Below are 18,246 nucleotides of genomic sequence, written 5' to 3' on the forward strand. Positions count from 1 at the left end.
CCGATACATGGCGGGGCACTGAGGCCGTCAGCGCTTATCGTGGGATGGGGTACAGGGTACTTGCAACGGCCCCTTTCAGCAGCAAACGCCAGAGGGGAGACCACGGAAATGCGATGGCTCTTGACCACAAAGACGCCTTTCGCTTTGTCTCCTTTGCTCCGCAATGAGGTACCGGTACCTACCTACCTAGCGAGGTAGTGCCTGTCACTCGCTGACGCTTTAGAGGCAGATTAAACACCTTTGGATGTGCCAAGTTTTAAGTACCAGATAGACTGACGGAATTACGCAGAACAACAAAGCAACCCTAAAACGAAATAGAGGTAATAACCACCATGAAATAATTAGCAGTAGTAGGTAGTGGTAGCAGCAGCAGCAGCAGTAATAAATCCCCAGCCCACCCAAGCATTTCACTAATGCCATGATACTAGCCTGCCTGGTTGATTACATGTACATGGCTTGATCCAAGCCCTGCGTTGTGCAATTTTTTCTCAGGTCAGCATCTGCCGCCTCGCTATAGGCAGCTTGGTGCGCTAGTGCCGCTGCTACAGCGCTCTGGCACCACCTGCCAGGCTTACCCTAGCGATGGACGACCCTGAACATGAACTTTTTAGCGCCTGTTAGCCCCCTATCAGGCTGCAAGTCAACCCGCTGCACGCCTTTTTGCACCGTGGAAACGAAGAGCAAAAAAAAAAAGAAAAGAAACCTAAAAAAAAAAAAACAAGGAAAATCTTATCAACAGCAAAGGAACAACAAAAAAAAAAAAAAAACTTCCGTAACCCTTCTTCTCCTATCGCATCACGCCAGGGTCGAGACATTCTCTTTAAGCCCATCCCGTCGCCCGTCGCTGTTGATCGCCATTGGCCTGATCGTTAATTTTCTGATCTAATATTTTTTTTCTTAGCCTCTCATATTAATTTTTTTCTGCTATTGGGTGGGCAGCCGGTGCTGGATTAGATGCCCCGCCATCGGGTCCTCCCAACCTAACACCAAAAGTTGAATCTCAGCCCGCCTTTCTCCCACTCTTCTTCCCGCGCCAACGACAACAACACCCCTCTGTGTTGTCGTCCGCTTCCTCTTGATCTCGAGACATGGATTCCGCTACTGTCAGGGCCTTGCTGGCGGCCAGCTTGGACACCGTCGCCGACAACAGGCGCCGGGCTGAGCTGCAGCTGAAGCAGGTGAGTTTCGAGTTTTCCAGAACCATCCATTCGTTTTGTGTCCACCCACCGCCCGCCATCCGTCCTATCTCGAGCGTGAATCCGACGACTAGGGACGGGCGAAAAAGAAGCCAGCTGAGAGCTGGGAAAGAAGAAGAAAGAGAACGGAAAGAAAAGGGATCGAGAGGACATGGACGCGGTTGGACGCATAATTCCCTGTCACTGTTGCACGCTCACTGTCGCTCTGTTTCGTTATGCTAATGCGCCTCTTTGTTCGTCGCCCTCTAGGTCGAAGGTCATGCCGGTTTCCTGATCTGCCTGCTCGATGTCCTCGAAGCAGAGCAAGATGCGAGTGTCCGCCTTGCCAGTACGTCGTCGCAATCTCTCCCCATCCGTCACCCCCCCTGTTTTGCTTGCCCCCCCCCGAAGAGAATATGTTGCAGGGGGAAAAAGAAGGAAAGAAAGGAAGGAAGAATAAATCGCTGCAAGCGCATTGTGGGAAAAATCAAAACAGCGGGCTCTAACATGATTGTTCTCTTTAGCCGTCATCTACATTAAGAACCGAGTGAACCGCTCTTGGTACCAGGTCGAAGGCATCCCTACTGAGAGCTCAATAGCCGAGGAGGAGAAGGCCCAAATCCGAGACCGCCTGGTGCCCATCTTGGCCTCTTCCGAAGGTCTCGTCCGCCAGCAGCTCATCCCCGTTCTGCAGCGCATTCTACAGTGTGATTTCCCCAGCCGATGGCCGCGATTCCTGGAATTCACCCTGGAGCTGCTCAACACCAACAATGCGAACTCTGCGCTGGCCGGTCTGCAGTGCCTGCTCGCAATCTGCCGCGCTTTCCGGTACAAATCCAACGAGAGCCAGGACCGAGCGCACTTTGACAGCATCGTCGAGGCCGGATTCCCGCGACTCTTGGCTATTTGCAACGAGTTGGTCAACCAGGAGAGCGATGAGGCGAGCGAGATGCTGCATCTCGCTCTCAAAGCGTACAAGCATGCTACTTGGGTATGGATACATAATTCCGGCTTCCTTCTCAAGCTTTATTCTCTCCTCAGGTCTGGGGGGAAGAGAAAGAGGCAGAGAGAACAGTAGCCACAGAACAAAGAGCAAAAGAATTGTCAGCTAACGTACCACTTTCTCATCTAGCTCGAACTTTCGCCCTACCTGAGACAGGACCAAGTCAACATTGCTTGGTGCACCGTTTTCCTTCAAACCGTCGCCAAGGCCGTCCCTGGCCCCGTCATGATGCTTGACGAGAACGACCGAGAAAAACATCATTGGTGGAAGGCCAAGAAATGGGCCTACTTTAACCTGAACCGCCTCTTCATTAGGTAATTGGGATGATTAACAATCTTTTATCCAACGTTTCTCCTCTTCTTATCAAAGAGACGAAAGAAGAGAAGGAATTATTCAATCAAGAGCTAACGAATGTGTTCATTCTAGACATGGAAATCCCTCTGCTCCCGGCAAGCAAGACGGAGCTCTCCAATTCGCCAAAAGCTTCGCCACCACCATTGCTCCTGAAATTCTGAAGCACTACCTTCAAGAAATCGAGAAATGGGTGGCCAAGACCTCTTGGCTGAGCAGGCCTTGTCTGTCGTACGTCCTGGTCTTCCTCGACGAATCGGTGCGGCCCAAGGAGATGTGGGTGCACTTGAAGCCGCACTTGACGAACCTGGTCACCCACTTTGTGTTCCCGGTGCTCTGTCTGTCCGCGGAAGACGTTGAGCAATTCGAGGAGGAGCCCGAGGAGTACCTTCACCGGAAACTCAACTATTTCGAGGAAGCCTCTGCTCCCGATATCGCAGCTACCAACTTCCTGGTCAACCTTACCAAGAACCGCCGGAAGGAGGTGTTTGAAATTCTCAAGTTTGTCAACGCCGTTGTCAACGAGTATGAGCAGTCTCCCGATGACAAGAAGAACCACATGGCCAAGGAGGGAGCCCTCCGAATGATTGGAACCCTTGCTCCCGTCATCCTCGGCAAGAAGAGTCCCATTGCTGACCAGGTCGAGTATTTCCTCGTCCGCTACGTCTTCCCAGATTTTACCAGCCCCTTGGGTTATCTTCGAGCCCGAGCTTGTGATACTATTGAAAAGTTTGAACAGCTCAACTTCCAAGACCAGAACAACCTCCTCACCATCTATCGGAACATTCTGGACTGCATGGCAGACCCAGCCCTCCCCGTCCGAGTTACTGCCGCCCTTGCCCTGCAGCCGTTGATCAGACACGAAATCATCCGAACCAGCATGCAGCAGAGCATCCCTACCATTATGCAGCAACTGCTCAAGTTGGCCAATGAAGCCGATATCGACGCTTTGGCCAATGTTATGGAAGACTTTGTTGAAGTTTTTGCTACCGAGCTCACTCCTTTCGCCGTTGCCCTGTGTGAGCAGCTGCGAGACACCTACCTCCGTATCGTGCGAGAACTTCTGGAGAAGGAGAGCAAAGCTGGCGATGACGGCGAGATGTACAACGACTACGATGACAAGAGCATCACGGCGCTGGGTGTTTTGCAGACAATTGGAACACTGATCCTCACCCTCGAGAGCACCCCCGATGTTCTCCTCCACATCGAGGCCGTTCTCATGCCAGTCATAAGCATTACGCTGGAGAACAAGCTGTACGACCTCTACAACGAAGCCTTTGAGATCATTGACAGCTGCACTTTTGCCGCCAAGGGCATCTCCCCCAACATGTGGCAAGCCTTTGAGCTGATTCATACAACTTTCAAGGCAGGAGCAGAGTACTATCTCGAAGACATGCTCCCCGCTCTGGACAACTTCGTCCAGTACGGTGCACCGGCCTTGGTTCAGAAGCCGGAATATGTCCAAGCCCTCTACTCAATGGTGGCTGACATGTTCACCGACGCCGTCGAGGGAGGCGTCGAGCGGATATGCGCCTGCAAGCTGGCGGAGGCCATGATGCTTAGCCTTCGAGGCGGCATCGATAGCTGCGTGGAGGGTTTCATCAACATGGCCATGAACATCTTGGCTGGCCAGGACGTTAGGATCAAGAGCTACAAGATTCATCTCATGGAAATGGTTATCAATGCCGTGCACTACAACCCTATGCTCACCCTGCAGGTGCTAGAGAGCAATGGTTGGACCAACAGATTCTTCAGCTTGTGGTTTGGCAGCATGTCATCATTCAGCAGAGTGCATGACAAGAAGCTGTGCATTGTTGCCATCTCCGCCCTGCTTAGCCTTAACCACGAGCAGGTTCCTGCCAGCATTGCTGTCGGATGGCCGCGATTGCTCCAGGGTATCACTGAGCTCTTCCGAACCCTGCCTCTTGCAATGAAGAGTACGTTTTCTACCCCCTTCCTGCAACCTGTTTCCATCTAATGATTGATTTACTAACTGTTCAAATAATAATAGACCGAGAGGATGCTCTTCGTGATGATTTCACTCTAGATGCGGGCTATGACTACGCTGATGACGACGAGTGGGACGAGAGAGATGTAGCATGGAACGAAGAAGAAGAAACTGCTTCTGGAGGAGGTGATGATGAGTCGCCAGAGACTAAAGATGAGAGCGCCGCTTATCTTGAATTCCTGAATGAAGAGGTTCGTTTTATAATACATAACCCAAGGCATCCGACTAAATTAAGGCTAATTTTTCACCCATCCAGGCACAAAAGTTCAGTCGCGTTATTGACGATGAGGAAGAAGAGGAGCTTGGAGAGGATAGTGTTCTCCTCGAATCTCCACTGGACAAGATCGAGCCCTACCAGCTATTCAGAGCGACTCTACTATGTGAGTGAATTAAGCCGACTTGTTAACCCTCGAATTGCCCACTAACGAACGATTTTCAATTTTTTAGCTATGCAAAATGATCAGCCCCAGTTCTATGCCAACCTTGCAAGCCATCTTTCTGGTGAAGAGCAGGCTCTCATCCAAGACATTCTCGTCAGGGCAGAGGAGGTAGCTCAAGCTCAGCTCCAGGCACAGCAAGCAGAGGCTGCTGCCAATGGCGGCGCCAACTGAACCCTGACCACTTACGATCCAAACGATGTTGCAAGTCGCATATAAGAGAAGCCTTATATAAATGCTGCTTTGTGTGGACACTACGCAACTATCTTCTAGGGTCATGGGCGAGTAAGGCTTTGCTGGTTATGACAGAGATGAACTCGATGATAGTCTTCTTGTTAAGTGAACTTTTGCAAAGGGGGGTTGAAGGAAGAAGCAAAGTTCTCAGAAGACGAAAAAAAACGAAAAAGAAAAAAGAAGAAGAAAAAAAAACTTATAGCCCACTCAAAAGGACGTGGGAGCCAAGAAACAATGTCAAATATAGGCTGGCGGCGGGGAGGAAGAATATCAAGGGAGCGGGAAGCAAATTCGCAGCCACAAAAAAATAAGGCTGGACTAAACAACAACCAAGCCAGGTAAGTCTGCTGAGGGAGAGTTAACACAGCTGCTATGACTTAAGCTGCAGTGTTGGGGGAGATCACTTGGATGGGGGGGGATACTTTTATTTTTATATCTTTTTGTGTTTGAAATTGTTGTGACTCAGGCGCAGGCTGGTGATTTGCGGCCAACACGAAAGCGCACATAGGCATTGAATTGGCTGATGGATGGATGGGGTTTACGTACAGCTGAGTGCAAGCCATACAGAAAGAGCACAACGTGTAGGTAGTATGTAGGACCATTAGTATAGTGAGAAAAAAAGAGAGATACAACACACCCGTGGACATGTATCCTTGTGCGCTTGATATTTGAAATTTATTAGACAGGCAATTGGGCAGCGTTATCAGACCGCATTTCAACATGATGCTCCGAATTTCCTTTGACTGGTACTAAACTTGGAAAATCAAACCGCGAGGTCGCTTGCCCCCTCTTGTGTTATCGATTAAGGCTTCGGCGTGCGGCGCTGACCGATAGGCTGCTTAGTGCAGTCACCCCGCTACAGGTCGCTAGGAAAGGCCACTAAAGAGCACGGGCACTCACTATTTGCTATGCTACACGGCAGCCGCAGCAGCCAATTGGTTTAGCAGCGCGTCTGTGCCCCTCTCCGGGCCGGTTTTTAGGGGGCTTTGCTTGCTACACGTAGAGATTCAGGTTGGTATTACCTAAAGCTGGGGCGCCGGAGCCCAATCCGATCAACGTCGTGACAACAACGAGCGGTCCAACCTTATTTTGTCCTTGCCTTGTTCTTTTGTTTTCATCATCATCCTGCTTTTTCTTCTTCTTTGTTTCCAATTTTCTCTAGATTGTTTTCTTCTGCCTCCATCCCTTCACTCCTCTTCTATAGAATACAATTGACTGAAGAGCACGAAGCTACCGACGGTAGATCATGACGACCCGATACCGCGTCGAGTGTAAGTCTGCCCAATTGGTTCCCCTCATCCATCTCGAGTTCCTCTGCGTAGGTGGAAAGTGAGAGGGGCAATGTCATCTCCGCAGTCTGTCTCTTGGACCATGTCACTGATTTGAAATTACAGATGCCCTCAAGACCCATAGACGGGACCAGTTCATCGGTACGTTGTCTTCAAAGTGCGAATAGCCGCTGGCCTGGTTGCATCGACCCATCGGCCTTGTAGCCATGACTCCAAAATCAAATCCTCCATGGCGACACGCAGGTCAACCTCGCACCTTTGAATGAGGCAATCGGCTAATGTTTGATTCGTTTTGGAATTCGTTTAGAATGGGTCAAGGGACTCTTGGCCGTGCCGTTTGTGCTCTACTCCCAGCCAACGGGAGTTTTTGGCGATGACACCAACGTGGCCAAGATGGCCGAGGAGGCCCACAGACGCTACGCAGAGATTATGAGAGACGTTGAATTGATGATTGACGACCACAGTAGGTATATTCTGCGCTCAGTCATATGTTGCTGCCTTTGTTTTCTTTCTCCTTGTCCTTCTGTTCCTCTTCGCATAGTGGCTAACTGGAAGAAAACAATAGTCGCCCGCCAAAACCAGGATCGTATCTTCCCCTCCAAGCTTGGAATGCTGGTTCCCACCGCGGGACCATTCTTCACGCGGCTGCCCTTGGAGGCAGCCTTCAAGTACCAGGACCGAAAGCGCTACATCTCGTCAAGACGCTATGTGGCGCCTTCTTTCAACGATGTCCGCCTGGTTCTGAACTCGGCGCAGATTATGGCCGTTACGGGCGGCACTCTGCAGCTGGCGACGTTTGATGGTGATGTGACATTGTATGATGATGGACAGAGCCTGGAGCCATCAAGTCCCTTAATTCCACGACTGCTCGGTATGCCATACTCTCTCAACACTCACTCTTCACCGCTTGACATTACCTGCGAGGCCTGCGAGGCAGAAGAGGGAATAGCAGAGGTATTGCTCTGTACAATCGCTAACATGTTGACAGATCTCTTACGCAAAAATATCAAGATTGGCATCGTTACCGCCGCTGGGTATACCACCGCTGATCGATACTACGATCGCCTCCACGGCCTCCTTGACGCCATCGCCACTTCTCCAGACCTCGACCCTGTGCAGAAGCAAAACATCGTCATCATGGGAGGTGAATCCAATTACCTCTTCGAATACGAGCCATCTTCGCCCTATCGCCTGGCGCCTGTCCCCCGCCCAGAGTGGCTCACTCCAGACATGGCGGCCTGGTCTGAGGCAGACATCACGGCACTCCTGGACGTGGCAGAATCGGCTCTTCGAGACTGTGTTCGCACGATGAATCTTCCCGCCCTCATTGTTCGAAAAGACCGCGCCGTGGGAATAGTCCCCAACCCTCCCGAGATACAAATTGCTCGGGAGAGTCTGGAAGAGACGGTGTTGGTGGTACAGCGTATCCTGGAGCTGAGTGCCTTGGGCTCGCCTTCCCAGCAAGCTGGCCAAAGCACGCAGGGGCGCCGAGGAGTGCCATTTTGCGCCTTCAACGGTGGCCGCGATGTCTTTGTCGACATTGGCGACAAGAGCTGGGGTGTGACTGTCTGTCAACAGTGGTTCGGAAGACGCAACGGGGGCACCACTGGAGCCGACGCGGCGTTGACGGCAATCAGGGGCGAGAATACGCTGCACGTGGGAGATCAGTTTCTGAGCGCCGGATCCAACGACTTCAAAGCAAGGAGTGTGGGAACAACAGCCTGGATCGCAAGCCCAGCGGAGACGGTGGAGCTGCTGGATGAGCTGGCGGATTTTATGCAGAAGAAGCTTTCATGAGACTGTTTCGCGAGCTGATTAGGGTTCAACAGCGGTGCATTTCGTGTACGAGAAGCGTAATGTTCTAATGAGAAAATACTTGCTCAACTATCTGTGTTTTGGATATTCTACAAGTGATTGTTGGAGGCGTCTTGGGCATCAGAATCTTGTGTCGACCATCTTGGATGCTACTTGATTGTCCTTGTTGCGAGTGTGATTTATCCTTGGACATTGCTGTTGGTGTTTTTTACATATTATTGATTCCTCTTATATTCTCCTCTACCATTTCGTCGCATTTCTGGTCGATACTTACTCTCGGCAGACTATCTTTTGCGGCTTGACGAATAAGGTTCCGCGCCACAGCTCTACATGGAGATAATGAGGCCGACTGGATATGGATATTGCGCGTATATCTTTATGACTCAGAGCCAATACGGTAAGTTCCAAGCCACAAGAGCCAACTTTGCACCTAAATTCGGTGTATTTAAGCTGACTACCTAGGTACATACCTATACATAGACCACGATCTGGACAACTGTGCGTGACAAGAGACAAAAGTTACATCATCGTACAGATGGCTTGGAACTATGGAGTTATTTCCAAGTCACACAAAACTCTGTCCTGAACCTTGAAATTGAGTGGATTATCCCTGGAATCTATATCAAGGCATAAACGGCTGTGCCTAAAGAGGGTCCCAACCTGCTGTGCTCAAGCATACCAAATCTTCGACCGGAAAAACAGAAGCATTCTATTGAGGTTTCACCTTGCAAATCGACCCATCATCAACGCTGGCGACGGTCCTTACGAGCTCGACACCTGTTTTTTCTTCTTCTGATTTCTTCTGATTTCGCGCTACCTTCTTCAATCGGCATCCATTTAATTAGAGTCAAGATGGTCTTATTTAGGTCCCTCGTCTTCTTCTCGGCGACAGCTTGTGCCGCTACGGCACCGCCATCACAATCACAGGGAGGAATCATGGCGGAACAAGGACTCCCCGATGGCATCTACCAAGCCGCTGCCGTACAAGGCCCTACATTCGAAGCCCCATCGGCTGTCCCATCCAGTCACTTGTCTCTCCGCGGATGGAAACATCCGCCCGGCGAGGGCGACTTCCACGAAAAACCCGGCCCGCATACGGAGGATGAGTATTCGGTGCCCATACACGCCACCAGGCATTCGTGCCACAAGGATCGTCACATCTTGCTCAACAGCACTGAGTATCGCCGCGCCATCGACAACCTCTGGGACTATTGCCAGAACTTCAAGGTCCCCTACCACGGCGCTCACTTGTCCATCGTCGGCGATGTCATGGTGTACGTTTGCGCGTATGGCAGAGAGAGGCCCTGCCACCGACACGAGTGGAACGAGGCGGAACAAATCATGGATAAAAAGTGCGGGCAGGGAAAGGGCTCGCACGTACAGATGAGGAAAAAGCTCAAGGAGTATGGAAGGGCCCACGTTGGGAAGAAGGTTTGCGCTTCGTCTAGCTTGGGAATGGATCTTGAATGGAAGACGAAGCCGCTTCCTGTATTGGTGAATGGCCAGACGCTCGGCCATTGGAAGGCTGGGCCGCCTAGATATAAGGCTGGCGACCCTCAATATAAGGCGGAAGAGGATGGGAAGAAGGAGGATAAGGCAGAAGAGGATGGAAAGAAGGAGGATAAAGTGGAAGATGATGGGAAGAAGAAGGATAAGGCGGGCTAGCTACGATGCTGTGGTCTTCTATTATCAGCCGCACTGGTTGTACTAAACTGTGTTATAATGTTAGAGTCACGATGTTTATTCATTCTGTTCTTGTATGTTCTACTTCTGTTTACCTTGTATCTCTGTCTTTGCAATCGTCTTCATGATATCTATATACCACTTAGCCGATACCCATCTTCGATATAATCTTGTCAATATTATGCACCTAGGTCCTAAATCATTTGTCATCCCCGCTTCAAAGGTCTGAGTCGCTCTTATATCGTCATCTACCGCATGATAACATCTTGTGGTCGCTAATAAGAGATGTCTGCAGATCGCCGCTGCCAAATCCGCCTCCCAGGCTGTCTTTCGAGTCCCGCACGTCTGGGGAATCACCGCGATCGACAGAACGACTCTGCATTGCTCCTAGCCCGACCGTTGAACCTGGCCATCTTGCCCCGAAAACGTCTCGTTTCTCATTACTCGCGACTGACCGACCAGAACCGCTCCTCACCTGACAGTTATCACCGCAAGCTCATTTTCGCGCGCAAGTTGAGATTAATTAGCCCGCACCCGTCGGCCGCTTCTGCCCCTCGTATCGGCCCTTACGACTCTCATGTCCCCACGACGGAATTTTCTTTTGACTCTCTCTGCCTTCCCATTCCGCCCATTCCCCTCCTCAACCTTGTGGAGTGCTGCCTCGGAGCAGCGGCTAAGAAGAGATGCAAAAGCAGAGCAGTCGTCGATCTGCAGTGGATACGAGATGGAGCGCATGAGTCGGGCATAAACCAGTAGTTTGCGGTCAAGATGGAGATTTTTTTTTTCTTTCTTCTTCTTTTTTTTGGAAGCAGTTCGCACTACTTTAGCAGCATCAACTATTGTCTTACTAGATGCTTGCTCGACTATCTGAAACCAAGGTATTTGCTAATACAAACTGCTAGAAAATCTAGAATCTTTGAATAAATGGCCTGGCAGCTGCCGAGAAACAACTTCACGTGATGTAGCAGCTGTGTGTCTCGTTGGAAGGCCTGGAGAAACATTCAGAGAGATCGTCACGTGCTGCTTGGTAGAAATGGAAGTGGGAAGGCACAGCCAGTTTGACAGCCCTAAAAACACTCGCCAAACATTTCATCAGCATCACCACTTTTCTCCCTCTCTCTTCTACCAAAAACCAAGAAAAAGGGCAGAAAACAAGACCGATTTGTCACCTGCGATCCCTGTAAGGTACGTGCTTTCCCATGCAATCAATCGGCATCTCCAACATCCCTGGCCGCAGCTCAACTGACGGGTCGGGCTCCAGGAACCCCCCCCTGCTAGCCGTGCTCATAGGCCCAATGGGCTGGACCTCTGCCGATGCTAATTCCAGCTACGCCAATCTAAAGTTTAGCGGGTGGCTCTCCCAGCTCGTAACAGCTTAGGCGTCTCTTTCTCTTCCTCAAGATCGGCAGGCCAACCACATGGCTCTACCTGACGCCCTGGCTTAGTCGGGATTGTGATTGATCAAGCTAGAGCGGTTCACGACGTGTGCCGAGAACTGAAGATTATTCGGTAGTAGTGAGGCCGACGAGACGGCTTTAAATCTTTGAACCACCGAGCTAGGTATTACCTGGTGGCTTTTTTTCTGTCCACTTGCGGTGGCGTCTGCAGCAGCTTTAGGTTCTCGATCCACCAGTGAGGTGAGCCCTTGTTATAGATCTGCGGACTATCCCGTCTTGAGCTGCCAGAATCGCACTTGAGTCCTGTTTCGTGCTTTTGGTCCTGGCCCATCTGTACGACCAAGTTTGGCTTGCACCGGTAAGAGATTATATCATTCCGAGGCTAGAATCGTTTCTAATCGTAGTCATATGGTGGTATAGGTCCTAGGAGCATGGCATAGGAGCTTGCTTCTTCTTCTTCAACCAATCTCACATTCGTTTCTGTCTCAGAGTCCGTCACGACCGCAAGGCCGTCGACTCTGATAGCCACTCCTTTACTTTTTCTCCAACAATTGACAGCAGCGTCTACCAAGCTGCATACGCAAGCCATGGCTACTCTTCCTGCGCCGCCTTCCGGGATCAATCTCGACGACGATAGACGGGCCTCCATCATGGTTACCTCGATTGTCACCTGGTGTATGGCGGTCCTCGTTGTTGGGCTCCGCATCGCCAGCCGTCGTTTGAAGAACATTAATCTATGGATAGATGATTGGTTCATTATTGCGGCATTGGTATGCGTTTTCTACAGCTGAAGTCATGGAAATGAGACTAATAGCGCTCTTCTTTAGATCCCTTCGTGTGCCCACGTCTTCGGTATGGGTGTATACGGTCAGTAGATTTCGAGATCCGACGCTTTGATCCCAGAGAATGAACCGCAATACTGACTCTTTGCTAGCCGTGAGCCGTGGTTTGGGCAAACATGTTTGGGCCGGTCCGCCAGATGCCCAATATGCCTGGGCAGTGGGATTATTCATCGCCGAATTGGGATACTTTGTGACTATTGCATGCGTCAAATGGTCTATCCTCGCCTTTTATTATCGCTCTTTCAAAATTCGAAGCTCGGTCAAGTTGCCTATATTCACACTTGCTGTGATTGTACTCATGTGGGCTATCGGTGTCGTAAGTATTCAACTCAGATGTTTTTTTTTAGGCAAACAAACCACCACTTGCTTACTTGCTCACCTGTCTCTTCCAGATCCTCGTTACAATTTTTCAATGCCAACCTACCAGTGCTTGGTGGGAGCGATTCAACCCGACGCACCCATTACAGCCAGACGACTACAAATGCACAGTAGACTCGGTCAAGTTCTTCTACGGAAATGCAATCCCGACGATTGTTACCGATATTTTGATATTGCTGCTACCTCTTCCGTACATCACGACGCTGCAACTCCCCAGAGGACAAAAGTGGGCGCTTGCTGGTATTTTCTGCGTCGGCCTCTTGTAAGTTGTCAATAAATCATTTTATTTGTATTCAGCACTGCAAGCATCGGTATATCTAACTACATGGTCAGTGTCACGATCGTCTCCATTGTTCGCCTTCACTACCTACTTCAAGGAAATTTGACCAGTCCAGATATCACCTGGAACTTTGTTAATATTGCTTTATGGTCTGTGGTGGAAGGAAACACAGCTATATTTTGTGGTAAGCATGCGCCATGTAGCGGGACCTTTGAAGCTTCTGGGTGATGTTTTTCTGACTCTCCTCCTCTGCCATTAGCCTGCCTACCTTTCTTGCGGCCGATTCTTAGCAAATTCACCTTTGGCATCTTTATTCTTGCATCTGCCCCATCCAAGAGACAGCCGTCCAGTGGGACCCGTGGAACCCGTGGAACCCTCAGAATGAGCTACTATCAAAAGGATGGCTCTCGACCTTGGCAGGGTGATGGCCGTTTCAATACGACAACGTCTCATTCTCGAGCGTACAGCCACGCAAACGACACAGACGAACATCCCTTTGCACATCTGACTGACGATGGCTCGGAACGTAGTGTTCCCATTAAGGAGGGGCAAGACGACTCGCAGATTGAACTTGGCAACGTCGCTCCACCGAGAGTCCTTGTCGAGCCCAATAGCATAGTCGTTACCCGAGAAATCCATCTACGAAGTCAACAGATCCAGCCCCAAGACGTTTAGATGAAGGCTATGAGCCCTTGCATGCTTCATTCGCCGTACATAATTTGTACACAAGCACTTGCAATTGTGTGCCCGCTACGATATCCTTTATTAATGACACGATTTGTCCAATGCTTTCTACGACTTTATTTGCTAGGGGAAACTGGTAGCGATTATTTCGCACACCCCTCTCAGGGGGGATATAGGAATGTGTATTATGGCATGGTCCGGTGGCTACTGGTGCACGTAACTGAGGCATGAAATCTAATCATTGAGTTCAATTGCCAAGGAACTTCTGGTTCATTCTAGCTACAATACCAAATAGCCACTGTATCATTTTAATTGAGATACCCCTTGTTTTCTTGTACCGCCTCAGAATTATCCAAAAATGTTTTGAAACGACTTCAAGTTGTCAACTGGTGCTTCGTGCTTGATCATCTCCCAAAGCTCTTCCATGCGCTGGACGATCCGCGGCTCCAAAGGGCCACCTTCCAGTTCCTTCATCGTGTCTGCCAGCTGATCCGAAGTGGAGGCACCAATAATCACCTCATCACCCGTTTCCTTGTTCAAAATCGAATGGTGCCTCACCCATCTGTACGCCAAACCCGCGCGGCTGATGCCCGATTTCTCTGACAAGGCTCCAAACTCTGCGAGCATTTTCATGTACGATGGCTTATAAAAGAGGTCACGTTGGAATTTTCCCGTCGGGGTGTTGGGATTCCAGCTGCCTTGGCCTTGCTCGATGTACTCTGGCGTCTTGGCCAGAAACCCGCCCGCCATGGGAGAGTATGCCTGGATGGAGAAGCCCAGCTTTCGGAGCGTGGGGAATAGACCAGCCTCGTTATGGCGAGAGGCGATGCTGTAGCTGCATTGGTAAACAGATGGCAAAACGTAGCCATTTTCTTTTGCAACGTTGTAGAGGCGGAGAACCTGCTCGAGGGTAAAGTTGGAGACGCCAAAGCGCTGAAAGCTGCCTTGGACGTAGAGTTTCTGGATGGCTTCCATTTGCTTCTCGAACGGAACAGTTTCATCTGGGCCGTGGAAGAAGTAGGTCCTGACCTAAAGAACACATGGAAACAATCATCGTTAGGAAAGCTAGACGACGATAGAATGGAGGTTTTTGAGGCAGCGGCCGTACCTGTTTCGTCTGGAGCGCAGCCAAGCTCTCATAGGCTGATTGCTCAATCTTGTCGGCTTGGCCTTTGACAAAACCTGTTGGCACTTTGGTATCAACAGCGAAATCTGGGCCAAGGTGCAAGTTTCCAATAGACGTCTCTGATGCTCCGCCACCCTGTTTCACAACAGATAGTCAGTTAGAGAGACAGATGGTGAGACGATGTATCTTATTCCATGAGAGACTCACGTATAACCTAGCCGAGTCTAGAGTTTTAATGTTGTGAGCTCGCATGATGGAGATGATGCTCTGTATCTTCTCCACATCATTTGGAGCCCAGGTATGAGTGCCTATGGTTAGGGCAACATAGGAGTCTTCAGACATGTTGGATGATATGTAGTAAGAATTTCCAAGAGATTAAAACTGTGTCAGGGCTGTTTGTAAAGAGTAGATAGGAAGCTGCTTGAACGAAATGGCAGTATGCTCATACGCCAAAGTATATATAGTTCATTGCGCAGAGCCTCCAAGATTGGTGGTTTCCATGAAAGCCACAACGGTAGCAGTCATACCGGTAGTTTCCATGGAAGCCACTATCTCCGGCGCCAGTTTCAATACGGCCGCGGATTGAGCTAGAGCCATCATGGCGAAATTCAGTTGCCGTTCCCCGGCCGCCGGGAAGCTTCCCGCTATTTGCCTCCAGGTACCAGCATGATATGAGGCTGAGTGAAGCTTTGATGGCGGGCCGTGGAAAAATCTCCGTCAACGGCCCCGCCCTGCGGCACCGCGTCCGCTACTACTCCATCTGTTGGCGGCAAGATGAATTTATAATCCCACCACTAGTATTGCGGCGCAATCGTAATTAATAATGGCCAGAGCCATGTGCAAACTCAGGAAGAAGTGCTAAAAGAGCTGGTGCTTTAGGAAAAGTCTGATGCCTTCTTCTTGTCGCTGTGTATGTAGCCCAGCGCAAGCCTGTTTTGTCATGCGTGTATAATCAGATCGTCTTGGATGATATGAAGGCTCAAGTCTTGATTAGCTCCCGCTAATGAGAAACAATCTCTTCAGGCATAATAGGAAGAAATCGGCCGATTATGCTATCCACTCTGAGATATCAATCAACACTCGGATTGAACCATCGTCCACTGCACAGTTCCGAGAGACTGTGAAGGCGCTCCTGTTTGCTTTGCCAGCTAGAGAAATCCAGGTATATGCCAATGGTCACGGCAAGGGGGGGTCGTTGCACAGAGTCTCAGCTCTCACAAAGCAAGTGGGTGCTGGCCAAGCTCAAGCCACAAAGACTAAAAGGCCTGGAATCGCAGCTTGCTCTTCTCTGGACTGGAATTCCAAGTTCCTGTCCGCTCAGATGCTCTTCCGGAAGGCTCATGCTCAGAATTGAAAACCCGGTCACTAGACACCTTTGTGTTCACAGCCAAGTTTTAAGTATTCGATGACACGTTGAACCCGCGGTATTCAGTGCACCCATTACACATCTGCGCTGCCACAGCGAATAATAGACAGCCGTTGTGGTGTTGTACAAGCACACTGTCTTCGACGTGGAATGCTCATCTTCAGGTATCGTTAAGTATCGCTCTCAACAAGCTGCCTCAGTTCGGCATGCCAAGATACTCCGGCCGCTTGGCAAGACATATCCATTGCTGAATAGCAAGCGGTATCAGATCCATTATCACGTTACAGACTTGGTTATCTTGGCACGCGCCAATCTCCATGGATCGATCGAAGGAGCACCGAAGGATCAGTCAAGTTGGCTGCTCACATCTTCGTGGTACCCAAAATCCTTGGCTTCAGTTCTTCCGAACAAAAGGTCGATCAAGTAGATGCTTGGTGTCCGACCGCGGTGGAGAGAACTTCAAAGACTTGTCATTGGGCGACGGATATCATCTATACTACACGTGCTTGATAGTTAGACGCCTGTCTCAAAAAAAAAAAAAAAAAAAAAAAACGCGTCGAACGTACGGTAAAATGGAGGTCTCGACAAACAAAAACAATAGGAATCAGTCTGGCTGGTTGATAATCCCTGCCTCTGATAGAAGTAATCATTCAATAACTATTCTTTTGTATGGCTGTTGATCGTGGGTGTCTTGGCGTCTTTCTTGTGCCGCGGCCCAGCCGTCTTCTCGCTCAATGAGACAGGCGCGTAGGCGAGTCGGTGAGAAAGCTTAAATGTTGGGTGGCAGGGAGAGCATAGCAGCCGTTAGAAATTGTAGATCCAGCATGTCTGTAAAGCTCTTATGCCTCTAGCTCCTGGGCACGGCATATTCTCAAGAACTGTGACACTGGCTCTTCATCCATGATGTAGGACAGCACCATGTCGATCCAGCAGATTCCAGAACGGCCTTCTTTTAGTTCAAGGGTATGCATGTACGCCTTGAACCAAGAAAAACTCATCTCAATCATCATCCCTAATTTCTTGGCAGGAGGCTTGGCGATACAGCTCGCGGCAGTCAAAAAGAGGCTCATGTGGTGCGAGTTGTCTTGGATTCGAAACCTTGTCTGAAAGCAAGGCGAATCGCCCTTCGAAAGCAGGTTGGACCAGAGCCCTGGACCAGGCAAGTTGTCTCACACACGGCCAGATGTCTGAAAACCAAGCCGGGGATTAACGTCTCACCGAGACGGAAATGTGGCGTGGCTATTTAAGCATACTTTTTGAGTGTTGCCAATGGTGGACCGGCAGATGCTGCTGCTACTGCAAGTCGTAATACTGAGGCCTGTTCCACAAGAGACATTGGAATATGGGCATTGCCATATCTGCCAATGAAGTGTCCTTTTCTTGTTTCCTTCTCCCCGCTCTCCTAGATCAGGCCAACAATACAATCGTAAGTGTTGCATGCTCAAGGCAGTCTAATACAAGCATTTTGCCTTTGTCAACACTGCCGAAGTGCCTAACCACTGTGTCATTGCAGCCCTTTCCGCTGTAACATATCAAGCAGTATTTAACTTTGTTTTTTATGTAACACTGTGGGTGTTGGTTGTCAAGGCAATGATCGCCCTTGATCAGGAGCGAGAAAATGCTTGCTAAATAACGTTGACGAGCCTTGACGAGATGGACTTGGCTAGTAAATTGAGGTCATTTGGGCGGCTTAATGTTTCAGACTCAAATGTTCGTATTTCAAATCAGATCGAGATCTAATGGCACCCGCGAAAAGCCAGCTGGGGCGGCACAAAAGGATAAGACACTCTCCCTCCATGACACTTTGAAGAGCGATGAAGCTCATTGTCGGGCTGGGTGCATCTGAACAGAGAACGAAGTATAGAATACTTTAGCGAATTGTTTCAGACAAGACCTATTTTTAAGCTTGCTTGTTCTCCACGACTAGCTGCCGCAATGCTTCATGGCGCCGGTGATTTGGAGTATTGCTGAGGCTCTTAAGGACGGAGAGATTCAAAGTCGTATCCTTATTGCCGCAGCAACGGAGCCGCTTCTGAATTTGCTTCGTCTCTAGAACGTCGCTTCTCATCAGTTTCCAATAATGCCTCCGTCGACAAGCAATAGTTGGCTCCCAACTAGAGCCGATAGCTTCTTTACTGGCTTGACTGAGCGCTGGTTGAGCCGGCTATATCCAAGCGA

General features: G+C 49.9%; 7 protein-coding genes across 8 annotated transcripts; 5 read left to right on the plus strand and 2 right to left on the minus strand.

Annotated features, from left to right (window-relative positions):
• The first annotated feature begins 667 nt into the window (after nt 1-667).
• On the plus strand, nt 668-5,822 carry TrAtP1_002037 (uncharacterized protein). 2 transcript variants are annotated; one of them, XM_014085637.2, is made up of 8 exons: nt 668-1,178; nt 1,446-1,524; nt 1,700-2,166; nt 2,308-2,492; nt 2,605-4,466; nt 4,541-4,728; nt 4,794-4,917; nt 4,985-5,822. In XM_014085637.2, exons 1-8 carry the CDS (start codon nt 1,089-1,091, stop codon nt 5,146-5,148), a joined length of 3,159 nt encoding a protein of 1,052 aa, XP_013941112.1. In that variant the 5' UTR covers nt 668-1,088; the 3' UTR covers nt 5,149-5,822. The 2 variants fall into 2 exon arrangements, with proteins under 2 accessions (XP_013941112.1, XP_065967352.1); XM_066111278.1 differs by having other exon boundaries at nt 1,158-1,524.
• Nucleotides 5,823-6,290: 468 nt separating this feature from the next.
• Nucleotides 6,291-8,503, plus strand: TrAtP1_002038 (uncharacterized protein). The gene is made up of 5 exons (XM_014085636.2): nt 6,291-6,479; nt 6,603-6,638; nt 6,805-6,960; nt 7,063-7,368; nt 7,486-8,503. Exons 1-5 carry the CDS (start codon nt 6,455-6,457, stop codon nt 8,292-8,294), a joined length of 1,332 nt encoding a protein of 443 aa, XP_013941111.1. The 5' UTR covers nt 6,291-6,454; the 3' UTR covers nt 8,295-8,503.
• A 106-nt stretch (nt 8,504-8,609) lies between these two features.
• On the plus strand, nt 8,610-10,048 carry TrAtP1_002039 (uncharacterized protein). Its single transcript, XM_014086299.2, has 2 exons — nt 8,610-8,709; nt 8,775-10,048. Exon 2 carries the CDS (start codon nt 9,165-9,167, stop codon nt 9,975-9,977), a length of 813 nt encoding a protein of 270 aa, XP_013941774.1. The 5' UTR covers nt 8,610-8,709; nt 8,775-9,164; the 3' UTR covers nt 9,978-10,048.
• On the plus strand, nt 10,030-10,868 carry TrAtP1_002040 (uncharacterized protein). The gene has a single exon (XM_066111279.1). It carries the CDS (start codon nt 10,281-10,283, stop codon nt 10,749-10,751), a length of 471 nt encoding a protein of 156 aa, XP_065967353.1. The 5' UTR covers nt 10,030-10,280; the 3' UTR covers nt 10,752-10,868.
• Nucleotides 10,869-11,558: 690 nt separating this feature from the next.
• TrAtP1_002041 (uncharacterized protein) lies at nt 11,559-11,723 on the minus strand (the record flags this gene model as incomplete). The annotated part of the gene is made up of 1 exon (XM_066111280.1): nt 11,559-11,723. The coding sequence occupies one exon, from the start codon at nt 11,721-11,723 to the stop codon at nt 11,559-11,561; it is 165 nt and encodes a 54-aa protein (XP_065967354.1).
• A 256-nt stretch (nt 11,724-11,979) lies between these two features.
• On the plus strand, nt 11,980-13,567 carry TrAtP1_002042 (uncharacterized protein; the record flags this gene model as incomplete). Its single annotated transcript, XM_014085635.2, has 6 exons — nt 11,980-12,162; nt 12,220-12,259; nt 12,327-12,550; nt 12,627-12,874; nt 12,946-13,076; nt 13,152-13,567. The coding sequence occupies 6 exons, from the start codon at nt 11,980-11,982 to the stop codon at nt 13,565-13,567; spliced, it is 1,242 nt and encodes a 413-aa protein (XP_013941110.2).
• Nucleotides 13,568-13,924: 357 nt separating this feature from the next.
• Nucleotides 13,925-15,044, minus strand: TrAtP1_002043 (uncharacterized protein; the record flags this gene model as incomplete). Its single annotated transcript, XM_014085247.2, has 3 exons — nt 13,925-14,605; nt 14,685-14,837; nt 14,910-15,044. The coding sequence occupies 3 exons, from the start codon at nt 15,042-15,044 to the stop codon at nt 13,925-13,927; spliced, it is 969 nt and encodes a 322-aa protein (XP_013940722.1).
• Between the last annotated feature and the right edge of the window lie 3,202 nt (nt 15,045-18,246).

The sequence above is a fragment of the Trichoderma atroviride genome, chromosome 1 (genome assembly GCF_020647795.1).
Source record: "Trichoderma atroviride chromosome 1, complete sequence".
NCBI lineage: Eukaryota > Fungi > Ascomycota > Sordariomycetes > Hypocreales > Hypocreaceae > Trichoderma > Trichoderma atroviride.

Coding starts and splice junctions, on each gene's coding strand:
- TrAtP1_002038 (XM_014085636.2), top strand. CDS start 6,455: ATGACGACCCGATACCGCGTCGAGT. Junction 6,639..6,804: donor TAGACGGGACCAGTTCATCG/GTACGTTGTCTT, acceptor GAATTCGTTTAG/AATGGGTCAAGGGACTCTTG. Junction 6,961..7,062: donor ATTGATGATTGACGACCACA/GTAGGTATATTC, acceptor AGAAAACAATAG/TCGCCCGCCAAAACCAGGAT.
- TrAtP1_002040 (XM_066111279.1), top strand. CDS start 10,281: ATGTCTGCAGATCGCCGCTGCCAAATCCGCCTCCCAGGCTGTCTTTCG.
- TrAtP1_002039 (XM_014086299.2), top strand. CDS start 9,165: ATGGTCTTATTTAGGTCCCTCGTCTTCTTCTCGGCGACAGCTTGTGCC.
- TrAtP1_002037 (XM_014085637.2), top strand. CDS start 1,089: ATGGATTCCGCTACTGTCAGGGCCTTGCTGGCGGCCAGCTTGGACACC. Junction 2,493..2,604: donor CTGAACCGCCTCTTCATTAG/GTAATTGGGATG, acceptor TGTTCATTCTAG/ACATGGAAATCCCTCTGCTC. Junction 4,729..4,793: donor TTGAATTCCTGAATGAAGAG/GTTCGTTTTATA, acceptor TCACCCATCCAG/GCACAAAAGTTCAGTCGCGT.